The 27,378-nt window shown below is 42.3% G+C and overlaps 1 protein-coding gene across 3 annotated transcripts; it reads left to right on the top strand.

Moving 5' to 3' along the window:
- The first annotated feature begins 81 nt into the window (after window positions 1-81).
- On the top strand, window positions 82-27,378 carry DUSP14 (dual specificity phosphatase 14). Of its 3 annotated transcripts, XM_087440841.1 has the most exons (4): window positions 82-205; window positions 1,780-1,875; window positions 24,803-24,886; window positions 26,048-27,378. In XM_087440841.1, the coding sequence occupies exon 4, from the start codon at window positions 26,140-26,142 to the stop codon at window positions 26,734-26,736; it is 597 nt and encodes a 198-aa protein (XP_087296967.1). In that variant the 5' UTR covers window positions 82-205; window positions 1,780-1,875; window positions 24,803-24,886; window positions 26,048-26,139; the 3' UTR covers window positions 26,737-27,378. The 3 variants fall into 3 exon arrangements, with proteins under 3 accessions (XP_087296967.1, XP_004434892.1, XP_087296968.1); XM_004434835.3 differs by lacking the exon at window positions 1,780-1,875 and having other exon boundaries at window positions 100-205; XM_087440842.1 differs by lacking the exons at window positions 1,780-1,875; window positions 24,803-24,886 and having other exon boundaries at window positions 111-205.

Here is a 27,378-nt window from a genome sequence, read left to right as displayed (position 1 = left end):
CCGCGGCGCGCCTCTCCCCGCCGAGGCCCCTCCCCCGGCCCGGGCGCCCCGCCTCGGGAGAGGGCGGCGGGGCGCAGGGAGCGTGCGCGCGGCCCGCCCCGGGCGCGGGCGGAGGAGAGAAGGAGGGGTGCGCGCAGCGTCCAGCCTGCAGAAGCCGGGAGCCGCGCAGGAGGACGGAGCGTCAGCCGCGAGCCGGACCGAACCGGTACGGGGCCCGCGGACCCGGGCAGGGGGCTGGGGTTGGGCGGGTGGGACTTGGCGCCGATGCGGCCCCGGGGATCTGGAGAGACCGGGCGGCCGGGGCCTCGCGCCACCCTCGTCCCTGGAAACTTTGTGCCGGCGCCCCCACCTGCTCCCGGCGGTTCTCGCATCGCTGGGCGGCGGGGAGAAGAGAGGCCGGGGGCCCCCCGCAGCGCCCCCTTCTCACCGCCGGGCCCCCGCCTCGCTGGCTCTCGGCGCGCACTCTCCTACTGCTCTCCCTCTGCGGCCGACACCCCGGCCCCGGCTGCCGGCCCTCCTGCTCCTTCGCGAGCATCCTCGTCTGTCCCCTCCGCTCCTCCTCCTTCCTGACCCCTCTGCTCTGCGGCCCCGCCGCGGCCTCTCTACCTCCTCACCCCGCGGTCAGCATCCACCCGCCCTGAGCCGCAGGAGCCGACGGCGGCTTTTGCATCTTCCAAAGGTTTCTGGTATATTGATGGAAGCAACTTGACTTTCAGCAATGCCAGATATTCAACTTGAGTATTTCTCTGCCGTGGTAGATTGGTGTGCACAGTGCTAACATGTCTTTTTGTTTCTCCTGAGTACCCTCGCTCCAAAGCGAAGTTGAGTTGTTTGTGTACGAGAGGACTTGCGTCCTGTGCTGACTTAAGTGGATTGTATAACTATATTTTATTTAGGTGGATGTTGCCAATGGTACCAGCCAGCGTTATGGTAACTGGGCATCCCAGAGGCAAGGGAAGGAGGAGGGACTTAGAAATGCAGTTCTGCTGTGTAGAGATTTTTTTTTAAACTATCTTGTACTTTTTATCCAGCAGGACCTCAAGGCATTTAGCGTGTAACTAGCTGTTCATTGTAGTTTTATACGAGAGGTAGGGACAGAGCGTTACCGTCCCGTTTTACAGATGTAAAAATGGAGGCAAAGAGCCAATCCTGGTTCTTTACTAACCTTAAAGGAGTATGAACCAAGAGATTTAACCCAGAGTTTCCTGGAATTTTAGTCTATAAGGCCAGTGAGAATTATCATAGAATGTTGGAACATCCTCCCTGAGGTTGTACAGATCAGTTAAAAGTCAGAGGCTGGGGCCAGCTGTCAGCAGCTTCATGCTTGGAACTCAGCTCTGTCACAAAGTTACAGCTTCTCTCTGCGTGTTTCCTGCTCTTAAAAATGAGGGGAACAAAGGTGCTGTATTCTTTGCAAAGTTGTGTGAGTGTGTCTGGAAGCTCCAGCTGCGTTTGGTGATTGTTACTTGTTGTGGACTCATACAGGCCCCCCTTCTCTGGTTCCCTTTAGGAACGCAGCGAATAAGGCACCCCCAGAATGAATAACCACCTCTTCTTTGCCAGAAACACCTGAGAATTCATGTCAGGGGACAGGCTGGGTCAGGGACCCTGACCTGGGTGAGGGTGGGGGCAAGGGTTGCAGGGTGGAGGTAGGAAGGAGCCCTGCACAGGCGGCTTGACACATGGGCCCTATTCCTGCCTCCAGCTCTGACTCATCTTCTGACGCTTGGGGGAGGAGAGGTAGTTGCTTGATATTTTTGGCTTTCCCCCATAAAACAGGAGACGGTTTCCTTCATTCCAAGTCGTTTTAACGTCAGTGTGGAACGTGTCTATGCTGAGTTCTCATCTGAAATCTTTCATATTGGTTGAATGCAGGTATGATTTCTGTAATATTCTTTAATGGAATGGCATAAATGTATATTCATCTCATAAAAATCTGACCAGCTGTATAAGTCCAGGAAATCCTTTAAAACTTTAACACAAAAACTTTAGCATTTTTAAAAGATGGTCTGTAGGGAAGGATCTGTGTTTGGTGCGTTCCTCTTCAATTGGGATTTTATTTTTAGGCAAGGTGGATTAAAGATGCTTTTTCCCAATATCACAAGAAATACATTAATCATTCTCTGTGTAAAAAAATTAAAACTTTACAGATAAGGTTAAAGCCTTCTTTTGAGTATCTTTCCCAAAAGTAACTGCTGTGTATATCTTTATCTGTGTGTATCCTTTTAGACTCTTCTAAGCATTTTTTTAAAAAATTTTTTTGATTTATTTATTTTTTTCCCCCAAAGCCCCAGTAGATAGTTGTATGTCATAGCTGCACATCCTTCTAGTTGCTGTATGTGGGATGCGGCCTCAGCATGGCTGGAGAAGCGGTGCCTCCGTGCATGCCCAGGATCCGAACCTGGGCCGCCAGCAGCGAAGCGCGCGCGCTTAACCGCCAAGCCACGGGGCCGGCCCTCTAAGCATTTTTATAAATGTCTCTTTGCACAGTGATTTTTTAATTGAAATGAATTATAAAATTAAACTGGTCCTGTTCATAGAGATTTGATTTCTGTCTAGAACAGGTAGCAGGCATTTTAAGTACAGCTGGTTGTCAAGTTTTATTAAGCCTGATAGCAAGGTAGTATTTCTCAGGACAATGGGCAAATGACCCCTTAAACATCTTCAAAGCAGTTAAATCGTTAAGATCCTAGGCGTTACTCCCGGTTGCAAATGAAAACTTTCCCGTTAAAAAAGAATAATCTAGGACTACTAGTGTATTCATCTTTTCTTTGCTTATAAGGAGGCATAAAAGGGAGTGGAAGGCAGGAAGAGTTGCTAAAGCAACAGTGCCTGGGTATAAACTTACAGAGTGAACATTGAAGGTGGTAGCTTTAGTTATTTATGAAAGCTTCACTTTGATGAAGACAAAGAAAGGGAACTGTTAATGTGGGGACAGTTCAAATCAGTAATTTCAGGAGATGGGTGAGTTAAAACAAAATTCACATCAAGACTTGATGGGTTTTTTGTTACACTTTTATTGAGGACTTTTGCCATGCTAAAGGTAGTGTGCTGAATACTGGGGTAGAAGGCAGACAAGGTTGCTGACCTCATGAAGCTACAAGGCTTCACGACATTCAGAGAGGAAGTGTTCTTTCCCCAGATTGGCCAGAACTGTAATGGTTCTGAATTCCTGCAAATCAACATTGTATTTATTTAACCTTTTTTATTGTGAATTATACCACACAGAAAAGGATATACAATGCAAGTGGATAACTTAATGAATTATTTTAATTTTTTTAATTTTTTTTTTTTTTCCCCCTAAAGCCCCAGGCGATAGTTGTATGTCATAGTTGCACATTCTTCTAGTTGCTGTATGTGGGACGCGGCCTCAGCATGGCCGGAGAAGCAGTGCGTCTGTGCGCGCCCGGGATCCGAACCCGGGCCGCCTGTATCGGAGCGCACGCACTTAACCGCTAAGCCACGGGGCCGGCCCTTAATGAATTATTTTAAAGGAGACACAACTGTAACCATCTGGCGGGTCAAGAAACACCCGCCTCCGGCTCTTTCCCAATGACAACCTCTCCTCTCACCCGAGGTCACCTAGCTAGTAACCAGCCTCATTTTTGTGAAAATCACTTCCTTTCTTTTCTATGGTTTTTATCCCATAAATATAAATTTCTAAACAACATAGTTGCATTTTGCCTGTTTTTCACCTTTATGCAAATGAATCAAAGTAGGTATTCTTTTAAATTCTTTTTTGAGGGGTCGACATCATATATATGTATATATACACACATATATGTAATTTTTTGGTTAAATTCTTGCAGCATTATTTGTTTTAAAGATTCATCCGTGTTGTTACCTTTGATGGTAATTAGTTCATTTTTGTATGAATACCACAGGTTATTTGTGTGTCATCCACTGTTGATGGACATGTGGGTTGTTTCTGATCTGGGTAGTTATGAACAGTGCTGGGTCATAGGTGTGCGCTGGGTCATAGGTGTGCGTTGGGTCATAGGTGTGCGTGTCTTGAGCTTTACTAGCTGATGCCTATTTTCCAAGGTGGTTGTACCAATTTACGTTCCTTCAGTGGTGTCAGCCTTGAATTTATAATCCATCCTATTTGCTGTTTAACCACAATATGCTTGGATATTTCTTGAATGAATGAGTAAATGTCACCTAGGTGGTCTGATCCTTGGTCCTTCATGTACCAGTGTATTTATATATACATATGTTTAATTGTATGGTTTGCACTAACATACTGCTCAAAGGCCTGAGATGGTTCTTCCACTCTATTTGGTTGACAAATACCCAGCGGAATCCTTCCATCGTCTTTTTTTTTCCTAAACAGATGTGTAGTTATAGGGAAATTTAAATATGCAAAATGAAGTATTAAAAATAAAAGTGTCTAGTACCTAGAAGTCTTTTAAAGGTTTTGGGTGAATCCTACCTCCTGGGCCACCAGATACCGTGACTTGGTGACTTGTGTTGTGCTGGTGAATGCTTGCCTTGTGCCCAGCCCTGAATGTGCAGGCCCACAGTGCTGGCTTCGGTGTGTGACGTGTGCTGGAACCCAGGCCAGTCCTTGTTAAAATGCCCTCTGAGGACAGCTACTCACATGCTTGTGTGCATGTGCAGATCCCCTAGGAGGCACTGAGCACAGACTGGGGCTCTCCTTCTTCTCTGGCAATTCCAAAGGGACTGCAGATTCTTTGCTACAGGAATAAATGACTCTTTTACAGTCTTTAAAAAGTGCTTTTCTCCAAATCTTCCTTGGTATGTGGCAGTAGAGGTAGTTTAGAACTGGGTTTGGTATAGAGAATTCCTGCTTCCTGAGTAGACAGTTGCCAGATTAACTTGAATTGCCTGTGTTTGATGTTGCTAGCTGGGTTTAAAGCTAGGGGAGTGTGTGTGTGAGAGAGAGAGAGAGAGAAAAAAAGAGAGAGAGAGAGAGGATAGGGAGAGATGGGGAAGTCACATCAGGACAGTTATTAAATTATTAAATTCAGGTATTTATTGAGTATCTACTGTGTGCCTAGTATTATCTGCCAACAGCCTGTGTCTGTCCTTAGAGCAGAATGTTCTACAATTCTGTAGGTTTAGAAAATGTCCTCAGGGAGATCCTTTTTATTAGCTGGGGGGGTGATGGAAGAACAGTATAGCCCAAAGAATGAGAGATTTGTAGTTCTTTTTTATTTCTTCTATAAAGCATCTTGGCAAATGGCTAAGTTGCGCTGTTTTCAGTCTTTACAAAATTCATGAATTTTTTGCTTATACATCAAAGATTTTTTTTTCAGATTCTCTAAAATAATCCTAATTTTTAAAACTACTTAGGTATAAATTAGAAGTTTTTATCCACAGGGAGAGGATAAAAGGTAGTGTCAGAACCTCTTCCTCTGAATGGTGGGGGTAGAAGTCCTGTTTGTGTTCTTGATATCCCTGTGGCGGGCAGTAATTTACAGAGGAGCTCCATGTTCCACCTGTTGCAAGGAAGAGGGGAGCCTGGATGTGGAGGTCACAGCCATGCCCTGTCATGTGTGGCCCGTGGCTCTCCCAGCTCACCTTGCCACTTCCCATTCTTGCTCTTACACCGACATAGTGATCTCTCCTCTAGTTTGGTCAGCTTTTCCCTCTGCCATCTTGAAGTCTCAGTGAACAAAAAGGCCCTTTTGAAATTCACATGCACCTGCCTGGCTTCTGCCTTTCACCCAAAATAATTTCAGCCTCAATGGCCAAGGCAGGTTTTTTTTATTCCTTAGGTCTTTGAGTTTGTGGATACACATGAGAAAACTCTTTAGCGAGGGCATGTTGCCTCTGTTGACTGGTAAACATTTATGTAGCAGAGAGGGCATGCGAAGCACCAGCCTTTCTCTCCTGAAAGAGAGAGACCAGGAGGTGAGCTTGCTTGAAGTTTTGAGGAAGCACTGGAAAAAATAAAATCCAGGAGAGTACCGTCAACACACAAGTTACATACAAATTTGAAATCAAGATTTATAATGAAGAATTTTGCTAATTTAGCTGTTGTGCCGTGCTGGTATCCTTGCCAGCTTCTCTCGCCAGGTTGACTGTTAGTCTGGCTCCCATGTGAAGAGCACTACCAGCTGCAGGCCAAAGCCTGGAGGAGCTTGGATTGACAGCCATTTGTTGAAGTTAATTTTCTTCTATTACAAATAATTTTTATTTTTAGAAATTGCAGTCACATAGAAAATTACCAAGAACAAAATAACCAACACCATTACTCACCACTCAAAATTGGTCATACTTTATCTCTCTTTTATTTTATTAAAAAAAAATAATAATAGTAAAGCATTATAAAGTGAGGCTTCCTTGGGCCCCTTCCCTTCTTTCCCACTGAGACAACCACCTCCATGAATTTGATAGGTTTCCTTCCAACCCACTGTATTTATTTAAATATCTCTTTATTTTCAATTAAACAGTGCATTTTTGATGAATGTCAAAAGGACATAGAAATCTCAAATAGCCTTTAAGTTGCACTGTCACATATGTGCTATGTTTAGGGGACAGAACTCTTTTAGACTTAAAGTTGTCCATCGTTTCACATGATGTTTCTTAAAAATTGGAGAAGGCGTCAGAGTTTTATAGAGCGTCAGTTACTTGGTATAAACTTTAAGCTAAAGATGACCCAAAATGTAAATGAAATGAAACTTGTTTCATACTGGATTGTATCTTAAATCCAAATAACTACTGTATTATTTTATTTGAAAGTAATTTTTAAAAGTAAATCTACATTTATGGAGTTTCTTGTTCCATTTATCCTCCTAGAAATGACAGTAGATAATATTTATCTTTTCCACAATAGCTTAGTCTTAATAATATTATTTTAAATTCCTTCTACAGGAGCACTTGCTAGAAATATAAATTCCCAGGCCTTTACCACCAGAAATTCTGATTAATTAGGTCTGAGGTGGGGCCTAGCAGTCTGCATGCTAACCAGCAGCTCAGGTGATTCTCATGCCGGGGTCCTTAGGACTACACTTTGAAAAATACTCCTTTACCATACCATGATGGCTTTATAGCTTATAATTTCAACCAGAGGTTGGCAAACTTTTTCTGTAAAGGGCCAGGTAGTAGATATTTTAGGCGTGTGGGCAGTATGGTTTCTGTTGCAGCTACTTAAAGTAACTTGCCCGGGTAGCATGGAAGCAGCCATAGTTAATATGCATCAAGTGAGTGTGGCTGTGTTCCAACAAAACTTCATTCATGAATGCTGAAATTTTCATTTCATACAATTTTTATGTGCGGTGAAATACTATTCTTTTGACTTCTTTTTTAACCCTTTGAAAATGTATAAACCATTCTTAGCTCATGGGCTGTACAAAAACAGGTGGTGGGCTAGACATGGCCCGACGGCCACAGTTTGTGACCCCTGATTTGAACAAGCATAGAGTGAGGTTCAGAGGCCATTGCATTCTCTTATAGCATGTGAATAATAATTAGTTACATAACCTAAAAAGAACTATGTATATTACCTTATTTTATAAGACTGTTTTTTCAGGAGACAGTTAAAGCCAGGGGAATAACTTCAGGATCCTCTGCCTTTGACTCCTGTTTAGCTAAGATCTTGATTCCTCCTTTGCTACAGGGAGGGCTCGGACACATCCAGTTGCCCTCAAAATGTGGTAGCTCTGCTGTCCCTCAGCATGGAAAGGGTATGTAGCTTCATCAGGTTCCCTCCATCCAGCTAATGCAAGAGACTTACCCGGTTACCTTATTCTGCTCAGAAACCATGGTGAATAATTATAGATGCCTTTGACTTATAAGGAAAAATGTGAAGTTAATTTGTCAATATTTTATAAATGAAGTTAATTTAGTATAAAATCACCAAAAACATGGAATTGGGCTGGGGTATGATAAAGAAATTCTTGTAGGGAGAAAGTTGAGGCTCACTGCTCGTGTTTTAAGGATTTTGACACATCTTATAAGACATCGAAAGGTGAGATGATCAGAGGGTAATCAGCTATTCACTATTGACCTCTTCATCCTCTGAACTGTATTCTAATTTATAAATTCTTTTTTGTTTTCCGTAAAGTAATAATGAACTTTTAAGGAGTGAAGTCTTATTTATGAAAAGACTTAACATCTTCTGAGATTTCATGGTTCTACTTCTCAGAGGGCAATAGTGATTTCAGCAATTTTGACGCAAACTTACACCTACCTTGGGTTTAATTGCTGACGTGATTTTTTTTTTAGGTACTCTCTGTCTAGATGTTCTGACCTATATAAATCAAAGTGCACTGCTTAACCAAGAATCTATGATTCATATTTAGTTTTTACTACTTACTCCTTGAAGATTTTAAAGTATTATAGGCTGTGGTACAAATTGGTTTCCAGTTATCACCAAACAAGTTTAAATGTGACTGGAATTTTGCAAGCATTTTCTTGGTTCAGGTTTATCAGATTTTTCACACCCAAAGACCATCTCATACTACTTAGCAGTTTAGGATTTTTATTTTTATTCAGTTTTTTTCCCCCCAAAGCCCCAGCAGACAGTTGTATGTCATAGGTTCACATCCTCCTAGTTGCTGTACGTGGGACTCGGCCTCACGTTGGACGGAGAAGTGGTGCCTCGGGGCGCTCCCGGGATCCGAACCCAGGCCGCCAGCATCAGAGCGCGCGCACTTAACCGCCAAGCCACGGAGCCGGCCCTTTTTTAAAGATTTTATTTATTCAGTTTTTTCAGTTTAGGATTTTTAAAGATTAATATCTGGATTATGGATAAAGCACGAGACCAGCCTTATTTTCCTTAATGTTTTCTCTTTGCAGTTTTTATTTTCTTCCCCAGTGAAATGTACATTTTGGTAGTCTTTAGATCAGTTGATCAGTTGTGGTCAGATTGTATGACTGATCAACAGGACACTCGTGGAAGGGGGTTCTGGTCCCAGTGGGGTTACTAATTTTCTATGTAGAGTCTGAGAAAGCCTCTTAACCTCCATTTACCTCTGATTCCTCATCTGGGAACCATGACAGCAGAATGATACTGATCCGTGAGAGGCTGAGCATGCTCGTGTGGCTTAAACAAAACAGGCGCTCGAGTTTGCTTCAAGTCCAGTGGGACAGACTGAGGCAGATTAATGAGAGCGGTGCTCCTCACACTTTAATGTCTGTACAGACCACCGGGCTCTTGTTAAACTGTGGACTCTGATTCCGTAGGTCTGGGATGGGGCCTGAGATTCTGCATTTCTGTTGAGCTCCAGGTTGACACTGCTGGGCCTTGGATCACACTTTTTGAGTAGTGAGGAGCTGTAAAAAGGGCCTTGTGCGGCTGGCCCCGTGGCTTAGTGGTTAAGTGCTCGTGCTCCGCTACTGGCGGCCCGGGCTCGGATCCCGGGCGCGCACCAACGCACTGCTTCTCTGGCCATGCTGATGCTGCGTCCCACATACAGCAACTGGAAGGATGTGCAACTATGACATACAACTATCTACTGGGGCTTTGGGGAGAAAAAGGGAAAAAAAGGAGGAGGATTGGCATGGATGTTAGCTCAGGGCTGATCTTCCTCACACACACACACAAAATGAAAGGGCCTCGTGTTATCCATTCAGAATCTAAAAATGAGGAGGCTCTTGAAAGACAAGAATGGCAGCATGTTTTAAATGGATTAGAGAAAAAGCATGATAGTATAATCTGTAAGACACCTCTCCAAGAAACAAACAACTTAGTTTTTTCAGCACTGTTGACTATTTTACTTTGCTTTGACCCTGTGCCTTCTCTGCATTGCTACAGCACCTACTGTTTGCACTAATCATTTGATTTGCTTACTGTTAGTCTATCTCTTATTGTTTTTTTTTGCTAAGGAAGAGTCGCCCTGAGCTAACATCTGTTGCCAGTCTTCCTCTTTTTTGCTTGAGGAAGATTCGCCCTGAGCTAACATCTGTGCCAGTCTTCCTGTATGTTGTATATGGGTTGCCACCACAGCATGGCCACCAACGAGTGGTGTAGCTCCGTGCCCGGGAACCGAACGCCGGGCCGCCAAAGCAGAATGTGCTAAACTTAACCACTAGACCACAGGGCCAGCCCAAGTCTATTTCTTATTGTTGTTCAGCTGTTTTCTATGTGTATCTTATGTCATCTCTTTAAGATGATAAAATCCTAGCACAGGGTTATGTCTTATGTTACCTTTATATCCCTGTTCTCAGTAACTATTGCTGCATAGCACACCGTTCCAAAACTTGGTGGTGTAAAAACAACCATTTTTATTGCACTCACAGATTGCGGTACGTCACGAATTTGGACCTCACATAGTGGTCTTTGCTCCACAATGTCTGGGCCCCGGGTGGGAGATTTAAAGCCTGGGGGTGACTTGATGGCTGGAAGCTAGAATCATTTCAGGTGTCTTTACTCACATATTTAGTGGTTGATCCTGGCTATCAGCTTGAACCTCAACTGGGCTGCTGGCTGGAACACCCACCTGTGACCTCTCCACATGGTAACTCTGTTGGGCTTCTTTGGGTCTCTTCACAGCATGGCAGCTGGATTCCAAGAGCAAGTCCCAAGAGAATAAGGTAGAAGTGACGTGTTTATAACCTAGCCTTGGAAACATCATTTCTACTGTACTCTTTTGGTTGAGTTGGTCACATTGTAAATTCTTGTAGGTTGGGAGATAGTGTTGTGGCCATTTTTGGCAAATACATTCTGCCACAGTCCCCAGCAACACGCAGAATAGTGTTGAAAATATGGCATGAACTCAGTAAATACTGTGGTGTGAATGAGTGACAAGTAATTTAAACACCCAGGTGGGTGAGGACCAAATTCAAAATTTCAGTTCCACATGTGAACAGATTACTCCATGGTACCCAAATAAATATGTACCTTCACCTTTTCTTTTCTTTCTTTCTTTTTTTTTTTGTGAGGAAGATCAGCCGTGAGCTAACATCAGTGCTAATCCTCCTCCTTTTGCTGAAGAAGACCAGCTCTGAGCTAACATCTATTGCCAATCCTCCTCCTTTTTTTCCCCCAAAGCCCCAGTAGATAGTTGTATGTCATAGTTGCACATCCTTCTAGTTGCTGTATGTGGGACGTGGCCTCAGCGTGGCCAGAGAAGCGGTGCGTCGGTGCGCGCCCGGGATCTGAACCCCGGACCACCAGTAGCGGAGTGCGCACACTTAACCGCTAAGCCACGGGGCCGGCCCTGTACCTTCACCTTTTATAGCGAGTTATTGCTAGTCTCTTCTCCCTACTCTACTCATTCTGTTTCCAACATGGGAATCGATGACTTTATCATATAGAATTAAACTTCTTCAAGTCTGTGCATCCATGTCACTATTTGGCATGCTTTGGTTCCTGCTCTCATCAAGCGGATTGCCCATGTCTTTCTTTGGGCTGTGGTGTTTTCTCCATCCAGCAGCTGGCTAGTGTCCTAATATGATCGGCCCTGGGTAGGCTCAGTTAATGGACTGGTGGTCCACATAAGGACATCGAGATGGTCAGCCAAGTCACGACTACACAGGCATTTGCTCTGTAGCTATGTGCCACACTGGGGCGATATCTGTGGCCAAATCAGAATGGTGACTCTCTCAGTCTTTAGCTTTATGTGTATTGTGTGTATTTATCATCATCCCAGGACACCATCCTATCAGTTAATTCATAGGGTGGGAAAAACACAAACAACCCCTCCTCCAAATGTAAGATGTTGAGGTGTTTTAGCCAAATTACTAAAGCTCTCCAGATGACTGAGAACAATTTGTGACTATCTTTCATTTCATTTTACTTTAATATGAATATAACATAACATTTGTTTGAATTTTATTCTTAAAGTTCTAGCAAAGTTTTTTTTCCCCTAATGAAAGATTGCCACACTGTGATTTTTATTTGTTTTTTTTTTTTTTAAAGATTTTATTTATTCAGTTTTTCCCCCCAAAGCCCCAGTAGATAGTTGTACGTCATAGGTTCACATCCTTCTAGTTGCTGTACGTGGGACTCGGCCTCGCGTTGGACAGAGAAGTGGTGCCTCGGGGCGCTCCCGGGATCCGAACCCGGGCCGCCAGCATCAGAGCGCGCGCACTTAACCGCTAAGCCACGGACCCGGCCCTGTGATTTTTATTTGTAAGAGCGAGTACTTTAACTTTTTTCCCAATGGAACGCATTTCTAATTTAATAATGAATATTAATGAGAAAAATAGTATTTATTTATTTATGGCAATGTAAGCTAAAATACTTGTGTTTTTTTTTTGAGGAGGACTAGCCCTGAGCTAACATCTGATGCCAATCCTCCCCTTTTTTCTTGAGGAAGAGTGGCCCTGAGCTAACATCCGTGCCCATCTTCCTCTAGTTTATATGGGACGCCGCCACAGCATGGCTTAACAAGCGGTGTGTCGGTGTGCGCCTGGGACCTGAACCTGCGAACCCCGGGCCGCCGAAGCGGAGCATGCGCACTCAACAGCTTGCGCCAGCGGGCTGGCCCCAATACTTCTGTTTTAAAAAAGGGTGACTTTAAGGTTTTTTTTTAAAGAATACATAAACATTTACCTCCATTAATGGAAGGAGAAAATGTGATTACATAGGCTTTTCAGGTATAAAAAAATAAGTGTGGGCCTCCAGTATATACTATGATCCTCTGAAATTCCTTAAGCTAAAAACATTTTAGTCAGATCATTTTACACAGTCATCCTAGCATCATTGTGGCCATTTTCTGCTTATTCAACTTGAGAAAAAGCAGTAGATAGAATTTCAGTTCTTTAACTGCTGATTTTAGTGGTTGTCATGATTTAGAAAAAAAGAAGAGTAGCCTCCTTGGCACTGGGTTGGATGCTCCGAATAGACTGTGACTCCAAGCAGCGATTCTGAGTCTGCTCCAGGTATGGACACAGTGCTAACGTGAGGCTGGTGCCCATATCCCAGGAGCTCTCCAGTGCAGGGAGCAGTCAGTTGTTAGCAGCGTATGCATTACTGAGATCACAGACCCACTGGGCAGACACTAATTCTGGATTCTGTTTAGCACTTATTGCTTTGATGTTTATTATTCAAAGAGAACAGCATCATGTCTGACGTTTCTTATAACTTGTAAAGAAAAAAAATACCTCTCTGTCTTTCACTCCATCCCACCCTCTTCCCCTGGCCAGGAAAGCATTTTTCCCTCTAAGAAGTAAATGCAGCTGCCAGAGCAACTTGGGAGGGCTGAGTTGAACACCATGGACAGCGACGTGGACTTTCCTTGTACCCTCTGGTCACCCTTGCCCAGAGACCAGTGTGCTGCAGTGGGAGTGGCGTGTTCACTCAGAGAGCACCTTGCAATCTTTGATCCTTTAAATATAGGTCAATCTCTTACTCTCCTAATAGATGTCTTTTCTGTCTTCCAGGACGCATTACTAAGTTGATTTTGACACACTTGTGATGTAATACCCATGTTTTCTTTTATTCTTTTTTTTTTTTTTTTTTTTAAAGATTTTATTTATTTATTTTTCCCCCAAAGCCCCAGTACATAGTTGTCTGTCATAACTGCACATCCTTCTAGTTGCTGTATGTGGGACGCGGCCTCAGCATGGCTGGAGGAGTGGTGCCTCGGTGCTCACCCGGGATCCGAACCCGGGCCGCCGGCAGCGGAGCGCATGCACTTAACCGCTAAGCCACGGGGCCGGCCCTATTCTTTATGAACAGAATAAGCTGTTCTTAGAACTGAAGAAAACTAGGGCTTCTCATTGTGCCTACTCTGGGACTTCTCCTTGCTGAGGTCCCTCTGCTATCAGGAGGGCTTTCTGTGTCCTGAGTGGTGTGCCAGTGTGTAGCAATATTTCCCTCTTCGGGCAGTAGGAGAAAGTGGAGCAGGTCAGCCTATCTGCGCTCAGTCTTTTCTGTAAGCAGCATTTAAATATGTTCCTCTTAGGCAGATCCAAGACCCCTTTCATGCATTGAAGGCGCTGGCTGGTGGTGTCGGAGTGCTGTAAGGCAGGTCATGAGAACACAGCCGCCCACCCCAGGCTCACAGGGGAGCAATATGTGGGCTTGTGCTAGGAGCCTGGACACCTTGGATCTTTTCTTAGTTCTATTATTTGTCTTCTCCAAGTTGAAATCATCTCATCCTTTCTGAACCTTGTATTTTCTGCTCTGTAAAAGGGGTCAGGAGTGTTTGTCAGTAGAGCATCTATATATCTGTGCCTTCTGAGTGCTCTGGCAGAAGTTGTTTTTCTAAATCTTGGACCCTGCTTTGGCATTTAAGCATGTTTGTTGGCACAAGACTGACTAGCAGCAGCAGGGAGGGAGCATCATGTCTGTCTCACTTAGATTCTGCCCTGAGGATTCACAGTCTGTTTTCTTTTCCCTGCAGAACGAAGTACCCTATCATTGCCCAGTGATTGAGAGTTGACAGAATAAGCTAGACTTCTGGCCCACCCGTTACTTACCCTTGGCCCTTGACGAAGACCTTTCTGCTGAAAAGGCCAGTGAGCCTGGGCACCCCTGCCTCAGGAGGGCAGGTGGCTTCCCAAACAGAATGATTATTTGGGACACCACAAGACTGAGTCCCTCTTAACTAGACAGTAACTAGATAACCTGGTTGGAAATTTGATTAGCATCTTCCAGATTTTCCACATTGAGGAGGAAATTAGTACCAGCAATTTGAAAGCCTGATTTTCTGTGTTTATTACCACGGTGACTTTGCTTTTTAAACTATTAGGATTCTGCCAGGGAAAGACTTGGAAGTGGCACGAGACTGTGTTCTGCTGCAGGACAGGATGTTCTCACACAAAAGTTCTGTCCATTTCCATTTCCAGCTAACACTCACATCCACACTCATTTCCTTATGCGACTACTTCCTTGTTCCTCCTCATGGTGCGATTTCATGTATGTACATCTCCGTGTACCCCTGTATCATCAGTCACCAGCTGTGGGCCCCCAAAGAGGGGTGTAACCTTGGGTGAGGCAGCTCCCTTTGGACAAGGGCAGTTTCTGGGGAGGGACTTGCAATCTGTCAGCACCAGCACTCTGAGTGCCTCAGTCTCCAAGAGGGGGATCTGGGTGGTGCACCACAGCATCCACCTCTGCAGTGGTTCTCAGAGTGTGTCCTCTGACCTTCAGCATCCTCATCACGTGGGAGATGCCAGTGCTTGAGCCCCACTCCAGATCCACTGAATCAGAAACTCCGGGAGTGGGGCTCAGCAATCTGTGTTTTAACAAGCCGTCCAGGTGATTCTGATGCACACTCAAGTTTGAGAACCACTGCGTTATACAGTTATAACTTATTATTTATTTAGGTATAATTGACATATAATATTATATCAGTTTCAGGTGTACAACATAATGACTCGAAATTTGTATATATTGCAAAATGATCCCCACCTTAAGTCTAGTTAACATCTGTCAACAAACATAGTTATAAAATTTTTTTTTCTTGTTATGAGAACTTCTAAGATTTACTCTTAGCAACTTTCAAATATGCAATACATTATTGTTAACTATAGTCACCATGCTGTACATTACATCCCCATGACTTATTTATTTTGTAACTGGGAATTTGTACCTTTTAATCCTCTTCACCCATTTCACCTACTCCCCACTCCCTGCCTTTGGCAACCACCAACCTATTCTCTGTATCTATGAATATGTTTTTTTCCTTGTCTTAGATTCCACATAAGTGAGATCATATGGAATTTGTCTTTCTCTGTCTGACTTATTTCACTTAGCATAATGCCCTCAAGATCCATCCATAGTGTCGCAAATGGCAAGATTTCCTTCTTTTATATGGCTGAATAATATTCCAGTGTATATATACATACGTATACTACATTTTCTTTATCCATTCATCCATTGATGGACAGTTAGGTTATTTCCATGTCTTGGCTTTGTAAATAATGCTGCAGTGAACATGGGGGTGCATATATTTTTTCAAGTTAATGTTTTTTCTTTGGATAACTACCCAGAAATGGAATTGCTGGATCATATGGTAGTTCTATTTTTAATTTTTGGAGGGACCTCCATACTGTTTTCTGTAGTGGCTGCACCAGTTTACATCCCTACCAACAGTGCATAAGGGTTCCCTTTTCTCTACATCCTCATCAATACTTCTTATTTCTTGTCTGTTTGATAACAGCCATTCTAACAGGTGTGAGGCGATATCTCATTGTGGTTTTGATTTGCGTTTCCCTGATGATTGGTGATGTTGAGCACCTTTTCATGTACCTGTTGGCCATTTATATGTTTTCTTTGGGAAAATGTCTATTCAGAGCCTCTGCCACTTTTTTAATTGGATTTTTTTGCTATTGAGTTGTATGAGTTCTTTATGTATTTTGGATATTAACCCCTTATTAGATATATAATTTGCAAATATTTTCTTCCATTTGGTAGGTTGCCTTTTCATTTTGTTGATGGTTTCCTTTGCTGTGCAGAAGCCTTTGAGTTTGATGTAGTCCTGCTTGTTTATTTTTACTTTTGTTGACTTTGCTTTTGGTGTCAAATCCAAAAAATCATCACCAAGACCAGTGTCAAGGACCTTACCTCCCATGTTTTCTTCTAGGAGTTTTATGGTTTTAGGTCTTAATGTCATTCAAGTCTTTAATCCATTTCGAGTTAATTTTTGTGTATGGTGTAAGAATAGCAGTCCGGTTTCATTCTTTTGCATATGTCTGTCCAGTTTTCCCCGCACCATTTATTGAAGCCACTGCCTTTTCCCCAGTGTATATACTTGGCTTCTTTGTTGTAAATTAATTGACCATATGTGCGTGGGATTATTTCTGGGCTCTCTATTCTGTTCCACTGATCTGTGTCTGTTTTTATGCTAGTACCACACTATTTTGATTACTATAGCTTTGTAATATAGTTTGAAATTAGGGAGTGTGATGCCTCCAGCTTTGTTCTTCTTTCTGAAGATTGCTTTGGCTATTCGGGGTCATTTGTGGTTCCATACAAATTTTAGGATTGTTTGTTCTATTTTTATGTGAAAATGCCATTCGAATTTTGATAGAGATTGCGTTGAATCTGTAAATTGCTTTGGGTAGTATGAACATTTTAACAATATTAAATCTTCCAATCCATGAGCACAGAATGTGTCTCCATTTATGTGTGTCTTCTTCAATTTCTTTCATCACTGTTGCATAGTTTCTCAGTGTGCACATCTTTCACCTTGTTGGTTAAAGTCATTCCTAAGTATTTTATTCTTTTTGATGCAGTTGTAAATGGGATTGTTTTCCTAATTTCTCTTTCTGATAGTTCATTATTAGTGTATAAAAATGCACCAGATCTTTGTATATTGATTTTGTATCCTGCAACTTTACTGAATTTGTTTTTTCTTAGTTCTAACAGTTTTTTAGTGGAGTTTTTAGAGTGTTCTATATATAATATCATGTCATCTGCAGATAGTGACAGTTTTACTTCTTCCTTTCCAATTTGGATACCTTTTCTTTCTCTTGCCTAAATGCTCTGGCTAGGACTTCCAATACTGTGTTGAATGAAAGTGGTGAGAGTGGGCATCCTTGTCGTTTCCCTGATCTTAGAGGAAAAGCTTTCAGCTCTTCACCATTGGGTATGATGTTGGCTGTGGCCTTGTCACTATGATGATGTTGAGGAACATTCCCTCTATACCCACTTTGTTGAGAGTTTTTATCATAAGTAGATGCTGAATTTTGTCAAATGCTTTTTCTGCATCTGTTGAGAGGATCATATGATTTTTATCCTTCATTTTGTTTATGTGGTGTATCACATTGATTTGTAGATGTTGAACCATCCTTGCATCCCTGGAATAAATCTCACTTGATCATGGTATATGATTATTTTTACTATATTGTTGAATTTGGTTTGCTGTTTTGTTGAGAATTTTTGCATTATGTTCATAAGGGATATTCGCTTGTAATTTTCTTTTCTTGTGGCATCCTCGTCTGGTTTTGGTGTTAACGTAATGTTGGCCTCATAAAATGAGTTTTGAGGTGTTCCCTTCTCTTCTGTGTTTTGGAAGAGTTTGAGAAGGATTGGTATTAATTCTTCTTTAAATGTTTGGTAGAATTCACCACTGAAGCCATCTGGTCCTGGATTTTTGTGTGTTAGGAAGGTTTTGATTACTGATTTCAATCTCCTTACTAGTTATTGGTCTGTTCAGATTTTCTGTTTCTTCATGATTCAGTCTTGGTAAGTTGCATGTTTCTAGGAATTTATACATTTCTTATAGATTGTCCAATTTGTTGGCGTATAATTGTTCATAGGAGTCTCTTAGGATCTTTTGTATTTCTGTGGTATCAGTTGTAACATCTCCTCTTTCATTTTTGATTTTGAGTCCTCTCTCTTTTTTTCTTGATGAGTCTAGCTAAAAGTTTGTTAATTTTTTTATCTTTTCAGAGAACCAGCTCTTAGTTTCATTGATCTTTTCTATTGTCATTTTAGTCTCTGTTTCATTTATTTCTGCTCTGATCTTTGTTATTTTTTCCTTCTATTAACTTTGGGCTTCATTGGTTATTCTTTTTCTAGTTCCTTGAAGTGCAAAGTTAGGTTATTTGAGATCTTTCTTGTTTCTTAATGTCTTTTTTTTTTTTCTGTGAGGAAGATCAGCCCTGAGCTAACATCCATGCCAATCCTCCTCTTTTTGCTGAGGAAGACCGGCTCTGAGCTAACATCTATTGCCAGTCCTCCTCCTTTTTTTCCCCAAAGCCCCAGTAGATAGTTGTATATCATAGTTGCGCATCCTTCTAGTTGCTGTATGTGGGATGCGGCCTCAGCATGGCCGGAGAAGCGGTGAGTCGGTGCGCGCCTGGGATCCGAACCCAGGCCGCCAGTAGCGGAGTGAGCGCACTTAACCGCTAAGCCACGGGGCCGGCCCTTTCTTGTTTCTTGATGTAGGCATTTATTGCTGTGAACTTCCCTCTTACAAATGCTTTTGCTGCAACACATAAGTTTTGGTATGATATATTTCCATTTTCATTTGTCTTTTTTATTTATTTATTTATTTTTTGTGAGGAGATCAGCCCTGTGCTAACATCTGCCAATCCTCCTCTTTTTTTGCTGAGGAAGACTGGCCCTGGGCTAACATCCGTGCCCATCTTCCTCCACTTTATATGGGACACTGCCACAGCATGGCTTGCCAAGCAGTGCATCGGTGTGTGCCCAGGATCCAAACCGGTGAACCCTGGGCCGCTGCAGTGGAGCGCGTGCACCTAACTGCTTGTGCCACTGGGCCGGCCCCCATTTGTCTTTTTTTAATTATTTATTTTTTAATTTTTTAAATTTATTTTTTGTTTATTGCAGTAACATTGGTTTATAACATTGTATAAATTTCAGGCGTACATCATTATACTTCTATTTCTGCATGGATTACATCACGTTCTCATGTTCACCACCCAAATACTAATTACAGTCCATCACCAGACACATGTGCCTAATTATCCCTTTCAACCTCCTCCTTCCTCCCTTCCCCTCTGGTAAACACCAATCCAATCTCTGTCTCTATGTGTTTGTTTTTGGTTGTTATTATCTACTACTTAATGAGTGAGATCATATGGTATTTGACCTTCTCCCTCTGACTTATTTCACTTTGCATAATACCCTCAATGTCCATCCATATTGTCACAAATGGCTGGATTTCATCGTTTCTTATGGCTGAGTAGTATTCCATTGTGTATATATACCACATCTTCTTTACCCATTCGTCCCTTGATGGGCACTTAGGTTGCTTCCAAGTCTTGGCTATTGTGAATAACGCCACAGTGAACACAGGAGTGCACATGTCTTTACACATTGGTGTTTTCACATTCTTTGGATAAATACCCAGCAGTGGAATAGCTGGATCATATGGTAGTTCTATCCTTGATTTTTTGAGGAATCTCCATGCTGTTTTCCATAGTGGCTGCACCAGTTTGCACTCCCACCAGCAGTGTATGAGAGTTCCCTTCTCTCCACATCCTCTCCAACACTTGTTGTTTCCTGTCTTGTTAATTATAGCCATTCTGACAGGCATGAGATGATATCTCACTGTAGTTTTGATTTGCATTTCCCTGATAGTTAATGATTTTGAACATCTTTTCATGTGCCTGTTGGCCATCTGTATATCTTCTTTGGAGAAATGTCTGTTAGGCCTTTGGCGCATTTTTTAATTGAGTTGTTAGTTTTTTTTGTTGTTGAGATACATGATTTCTCTTTATTTTTTTTTTGCTGGGAAAGGTTCGCCCTGGGCTAACATCTGTTGCCAGTCTTCCTCTTTTTTTTTCTTTCCCTCCCCAAAGCCCCAGTACATAGTTGTACATTCTAGTTGTTAAGTCCTTCTAGTTCTTCTGTGTGATCCACCACCACAGCATGGCTGCTGACAGACAAGTGGTGTGGTTCTGCACCCGGGAACTGAACCTGGGCCACCAAAGTGGAGCGCGCCAAACTTTAACCACAAGGCCATCAGGGCCGGCTCTGATTTCTCTCGATTTCTTCTTTGACCCATTGGTTGTTCGGTAGCATGTTGTTTACTTTCCACATATTTGAATTTTCCAGTTTTTTTCTGTAATCGATTTATAGTTTCATACCACTGTAGTCAGAAAAGATGCTTGATATGATTTTAGTCTTTTTAAATTTATTAGGACTTGTTTTGCAGCCTAGCATATGATCTATCCTGGAGAATGTTCCATGTGCACTCAAGAAGAATGTATATTCTGTTGCTTTTAGACAGACTGTTCTTGGGGCCGGCCCCGTGGCTTAGCGGTTAAGTGTGCGCGCTCCGCTGCTGGCGGCCCGGGTTTGATCCCGGGTGCGCACCTACGCACCGCTTCTCCGGCCATGCTGGGGCCGCATCGCATGTACAGCAACTAGAAGGATGTGCATCTATGACATACAACTATCTACTGGGGCTTTGGGGGAAAAAATAAATAAATAAAAAAAATATATATATAGATAGACTGTTCTGTATATATCTGTTAAGTTCATCTGGTGTAACATGTCATTTCAGGCTGATATTTCCTTATTGCTTTTCTGTCTGGATGATCTATCCATTGATGAAAGTTGGGTATTAAAGTCCCCTACTACTATTGTATTATTGTCTATTTCTCCCTTTAGGTTTGTTAATATTGCTTTATATATTTAGGTGCTCCTATGTTGGGTGCATAAATATTTACAAATGTTATATCCTCTTATTGGATTGACCCTTTTAACATTATGTAATGCCTCTTCTTTGTCTTTGATTTAAAGTCTATTTTGTCTGATATAAGTATAGCTATCCCAGATTTTTTTGGTTTCCATTTGGGTGAGATATCTTTTTCTATCCCTTCAACTTTCAGTCTGTGTGTCCTCTTACATCTGAAGTGAGTCTTGTGTAGGCATCATATAGATGGGTCTTATTTTTTTATCCATTCAGCCACTCTGTGTCTTTTCATTGGAGAATTCTGTCCATTTACATTTAAAGTAATTATCGATAGGTATGTACTTACTGCCTTTTTTAAAATTGTTTTCTGGCTCTTTTGTAGGTCCTCTGTTCCTTTCTTTTTGCTCTCTTACTTTGTGATTTGATGACTGTCTTTAGTGGTATGCTTAGATTCCTTTCTCTTTATCTTTTGTGTATCTAACATAGGTTTTTGCTTTGTGGTTACCATGAGGCTTACATATAACAACTCTATAACAGTATATTTTAAGTTGATAAATTTGAATGTATTCTAAAGCTCTACGTTTTTACTCTCCCTCGCATGTTTTATGTTTTTGATGTCACATTTTACATCTTTTTAGATTGCGTATCCCTTAACTATTGTAGTTATTTTTGTCTTTTAACGTTCATACTAACTTTATAAATGATTAATCTACCACCTTTACATTATATTATTCAAAATTTTACTATATCTTTACCAGTGAGATTTATACTTTCATATGTTTTCATTTTAAAAATTAGCACCCTTTCTTTTCAGCTTAAAAAAGTCTCTCTAACATTTCTTTTTTTTTTTTAAGATTTTTATTTATTTATTTTTTCCCCCCAAAGCCCCAGTAGATAGTTGTATGTCATAGCTGCACATCCTTCTAGTTGCTGTATGTGGGACGCGGCCGAGGCCGGAGAAGCGGTGCATCTGTGCGCGCCCGGGATCCGAACCCAGGCCGCCAGCAGCGGAGTGCGCGCACTTAACCGCTCAGCCACGGCCGGCCCTCTCTAACATTTCTTGTAAGACTAGTTTTAGTAGTGATGAACTCTGTAGCTTCTGCTTTTCTGGGAAACTGTTTCTCTCTCCTTCAAATTTGAATGACAACTTTGCTGGGTAGAGTATTCTTGATTAAAAGCTTTTTCTTTCAGTACCTTGAATATACTGTGCCATTCTCTTCTGGCCTGCAAAGTTTCTGTTGAAAAATCTGCTGATAGTCTTTTGGGGGTTCTCTTGTATATAACAAGTTGTTTTTCTCTTGCTGCCTTTAAGAGTCTCATTATCTTTTTTTAAAACTTTTTTTTTTTTTTGCTGAGGAAGATTTGCCCTGAGCTAACATCTGTTCCAATCTTCCTCTATTTTGTATGTGGGTCGCCACCACAGCATGGCTTACGAGTGGTGTGATCCATGTGCAGGATCTGAACCCACGAACCCAGTCCGCTGAAGCAGGGTGCACCAAACCTAACCACTATGCCACGGGACTGGCCCCCTCTCATTATCCTTTTAACAATTTAATTATCATCTGTCTTGGTGTAGGTCTGTCTGGGTTCACCTTTTTGGAACTCTCTGGACTTGCTGGATCTGGATATCTGTTTCCTTCCCCAGGTTAGGGAAGTTTTCAGCCATTATTTGTTCAAATAAATTTTCTGCCCCTTTCTCTCTTGTCTTTAGTATGCCCTTAGATATGTGCCAAACTAGAAGCCTGCCCCTCAGGCCGAACCTCCAGGACAAGCAAATAGGCCTCTTTGGCAGAAAGACTGGGGTACGTTTCAGTCTGCTGTCTGTGCAGTGCCCTGACGGTGGTAGCTGCCCAAGAACTGTCTCTCCATTTGTTACAGTCCCATGGGACCCAGGAACGCAAGCTTTGCTGGCCACCAGGGCCAGCTGATCAAGGCTGCCTAGGTGGCAGCCACAAAAACCACGGCACAGACACATAGAGAAGCTCGTCTCTGGGAAATACTGGAGTTTGGCAGAGGGAGAGCATGAAGATAGCACCCACCCTCCGAGGTCTCTGGAGAGGATTACTTTGGGCCCTTACATGTGTGTTTTTTTTTTTTTTTTAATAATTTTATTTATTTATTTTTCCCCCCAAAGCCCCAGTAGATAGTTGTATGTCATAGCTGCACATCCTTCTAGTTGCTGTACATGGGACACGACCTCAGCATGGCCGGAGAAGCGTTGTGTTGGTGCACGCCCGGGATCCGAACCCGGGTCGCCAGCAGTAGAGCGCATGCACTTAACTGCTAAGCCATGGGGCCGGCCCAACATGTGTGTTTAATTAGAAGCCTGCCCCTCAGGCTGCAAGCTATAACTGTTTTTAAAGCTTTTTAAAAAATTATTTTAAAATGTTAAATATGCACGTCATATGACCCAGCCCTTCCACTCCTAGGTATTTGACCAAGAGAAAGGAAGGCATATGTCCACACAAATACCTGTACGTGAATGTTTACATCAGCTTTACTTGTAATAGCTTAAAACTAGGACCAACCCAATTTTCAGTAGGTGAACAGATAAGAAACCATGGTATATCTACACAATGGAATACCAGTCAGCAATAAAAAGGAGTAAACTCTTAATATATGCAACATGGATGAATGTCAAAATAATTATGCTGAGTGAAAGCCAGACCAAACAAAAAAAATCCCTATATTGTATGCTTCCACCATATAAAAGTCAAGAAAATGCAAACTATAGTGACAGAAAACAGATCAGTGGTTGCTTATGAATGGGGCTGGAGGGTGAGGTAGGGATGAGTTATAAAGGAGCATGAGGAAATTTTGGTGGGGGATAGATGTTTATTATTTTTAGGTCATGGTGTCTCAAGTTTATACATATGTCAAAACTCATCAAGTTGTATATCAATTTGTATGTCAGTTATGCCTCAACAGAGCTGTAAAAAAATTAAAGTGTGATGGTTACCTAGGAAAGGCAAAGGGATAGGTGGGGGGGATACATTTTTAATGATACTCAGTGGTGCTTATCATACTGTTACATAAGTTAATAAAATAAGAGGGCCAACACGGAAGAGAAAACAAAATGAGAGAAATTGCAAATTGCTGTCCTCAACAGCAGCGTCTCCTGTAGTTGGCATTCATGGCTGCAGCCACATCTGCAGTACTGCTCTTCGTGAAGCTGTCTCCCTGCATGTGGCTTAGCTGCTGTACCCACTGTGGTGTCTGGCACAGTGCAGAGAGTCTCCCATCCTGCTTGGTTGACTGAGGGCACATGGAAGAGACTAGCTCGTTTTGCTTGCAGGCCCAGTAGGCAGTGCCTTGAGTTTCATGGATATGTTGCAGTCTTCTGAATCTCCTCTTTCCAAAAATTTCTCTCTGTTATGGCCAAAACAGTGCTTTATTTCTCACACTGTGGGTTGTATGTCATTAACAAAAAGCTAAGACTTAGATTGGTATTTCTTACTGGCACATTCTTTTTTTTTTTTTTTTTTTTTTTTGCTGAGGAAGATTGGCCCTGAGCTAACATCTGTGCCCATCTTCCTCTATTTTGTATGTGGGATGCCACCACAGCATGGCTTGATGAGCAGTGCATTGGTCCATACCCGGGATTCGAAACTGCGAACCCAAGGCCACTGAAGTGGAGTGTGCGAACTTAACCACTACGCCACTGGGCTTGCCCCACTGGTGCATTCTTTAAATGCACATCTAGATATATTTAGCATGCCTTCCACTTCCCAGATTTCTTCCAGTCAAACCCAGTTTAGTAGTAAAAACCCAGGAGGAATTCTATTGAACTTCCTGATTGGCCACATTCTTGCCTCCTTGTCTTCCTGCAGATTTGATTTGTATCCACTGTGATCAGCACTCTTACTTAGGACTTTCCAGATCCAGACCCAGCACTCCACAGTAACTCCTCACAAGTGAGTAGCCCCAGCACCACTCTGTCTGTGGAACTGGAGATATTCTCATCCGACTGAAATTACTTCGGGCATCCACACGGTACTGTGGATGGGGTTAAGCAGACTTCCCAGTGGGCACAGACTATAAGGCAGTGAGAAGAATTGATATGTCTAAAATCTCAGGAAACCAATAATTTCCTTTTCTATTGTTACTAACGTAGTATATAAACATTATATAATATTGAATGTCTTTTATAGTAAACCCTATATGAATGACACAGTATAAATCTTCCATATTAAACTAAGCTAATTTTAATTCTATCACACATCTGAAGTCAGCTTCATCTTGGAGCTGAGAATTGGCTGAGGAAGGTGAAGTTATTATTTAAGCACACCCAGGGTCAAGTCAGCTAAAATGCTCATTAACTTAGACAAATGAATTTTTGAGACCATGGCTTTCAAATTGCGTGGGATTATTTCCATGGAAATGCAACAGCACAAGTTACCCAAAGCTAGTTGGATTTCCAAAGTGTTCAGATGTAACAAATATGATAGGAGGTAGCTATTGTTAAATAATAAAGGGCTAAGGTGATCATATGTCCTGGCTTTTCTGTAACTCTCCACTATCTTTTTAGTCCTTTATAAAGGCAGTTCATTGAATATATTACCTAATGCGATATCATTTTTATACCTTTCTAAGATCTCTCTGTCTAGAATTAAGTTTAGGAAAATATAGCCATCATAGCTGTGGAGGTAGGCAAGAAGTGGATGAAAGAACATGGCTGTAGGAGGGATCAGAATTTCTGATTTACCAGGGAACACCACTCCCTTCAGTAAGAGCAAGACCTTGCAAGATTGTCGTTCAGGAACCAGTTGAGCATGTTTCTGTCTTTAACGTTTCCTAAAATAGGATGACTATTTCCATTTTCCACTTATTTTTTATTTTACTTTTTTTTACAACCACTGGAGAGCTGAGTTTTACATTGATTTTACATATTGGTCTCTTAGGCTACTTTTCCTGTTAATCAATAGAAATGATTTGTCTACATCCTTGAAAGAATGTACTCTATTACAGAAAATAACCATTTCTAATCCTTTCACCTTCCCATTCCACAAACACTGCAGAAGGCTGTGATGAATCAGTAGCATTTTAAAGTACTAACAGGTACCTGTATTTTGCAGGAAGGTGACTGTAATTTCGGATTCCTTGGTGGAGGAAAACAAAACACTCTGGTCTTGCTTCCAACAATGCAAGTGTGATCGCCGGCGTCTTCATGAGCTCCAGAGGTCACAGCACACTACCACGGACTCTCATGGCCCCTCGGATGATTTCTGAGGGAGACATAGGAGGCATTGCTCAAATCACCTCCTCTCTCTACCTGGGCAGAGGCAGTGTGGCCTCCAACCGGCACCTCCTTCAGGCTCGTGGCATCACCTGCATCGTTAATGCTACCATTGAGATCCCCAATTTCAACTGGCCCCAATTTGAATATGTTAAAGTGCCTCTGGCTGACATGCCACATGCCCCCATTGGACTATACTTTGACACCGTGGCCGACAAGATCCACAGTGTGAGCAGGAAGCATGGGGCCACCTTGGTGCACTGTGCTGCAGGGGTGAGCCGCTCGGCCACTCTCTGCATTGCTTACCTGATGAAATACCACAATGTGTGCCTGCTGGAGGCGTACAACTGGGTGAAAGCCCGGAGGCCTGTCATCAGGCCCAACGTAGGCTTCTGGAGGCAGCTGATAGACTACGAGCGCCAGCTCTTTGGGAAGTCGACAGTTAAAATGGTACAGACGCCTTATGGCATAGTTCCAGACGTTTATGAGAAAGAGTCCCGACACCTGATGCCTTACTGGGGGATTTAATGCCACCAAAGCCTGCATCAGCAGCCCCTTGAGCAGTACCAGCATCTGCTACACACCATCTGCTCCCCTCTTCACCTTTCTTTTCAAACGGTTGACTTTTGGTTCTCCCTGAAGTGTTTTTTTACACTAGGTGTTCAAGTTTATTTTAAGAGATAGGGAGGGAGGGGAGGAACATAAGGGGAATGCATACATTGCTAGTAACATTTTTAAAACTAACATTTTGGAATAATGTTTATGAAAATCTATAACTGGCTTTTAATCATTTTTAACAATTTGAACAGTTTAATAAACTGGTTCTGCTCTATTCTGAATGCCATGCCTTTTGGCATCATGGCCGGTGCCGGAGGAGCTCAGTGCAAACACCACTCTGGGCCCTGATTAACCCTGTAGGGACAAGCTTTGCCCAAGGCTGCCGACCAAATAAATGCTTAGGGAAGACTGACACCAGCTTCAGTCTCTACTGGATTAGCCCCACTCTTTCCTTTCCCCTCTATTTAGTGACTCTGTAAGTTAAAAAAAATAAACCTTTATTATTTAGCTGTTAAGTAATTATAATGAAATCTGCTTCAAACACTCTCTTGGAATCAATGTGCCCCAGGATTATATTAGCATTATTTTTAATAAATATATCTGCTTAACATA

Source organism: Ceratotherium simum, chromosome 16 (genome assembly GCF_057802395.1).
Source record: "Ceratotherium simum simum isolate JZ-2026a chromosome 16, ASM5780239v1, whole genome shotgun sequence".
NCBI classification, from domain to species: domain Eukaryota; kingdom Metazoa; phylum Chordata; class Mammalia; order Perissodactyla; family Rhinocerotidae; genus Ceratotherium; species Ceratotherium simum.
The sequence above is the reverse complement of the archived record's forward strand: the minus strand, read 5'-3'. Positions and strand labels throughout refer to the sequence as shown.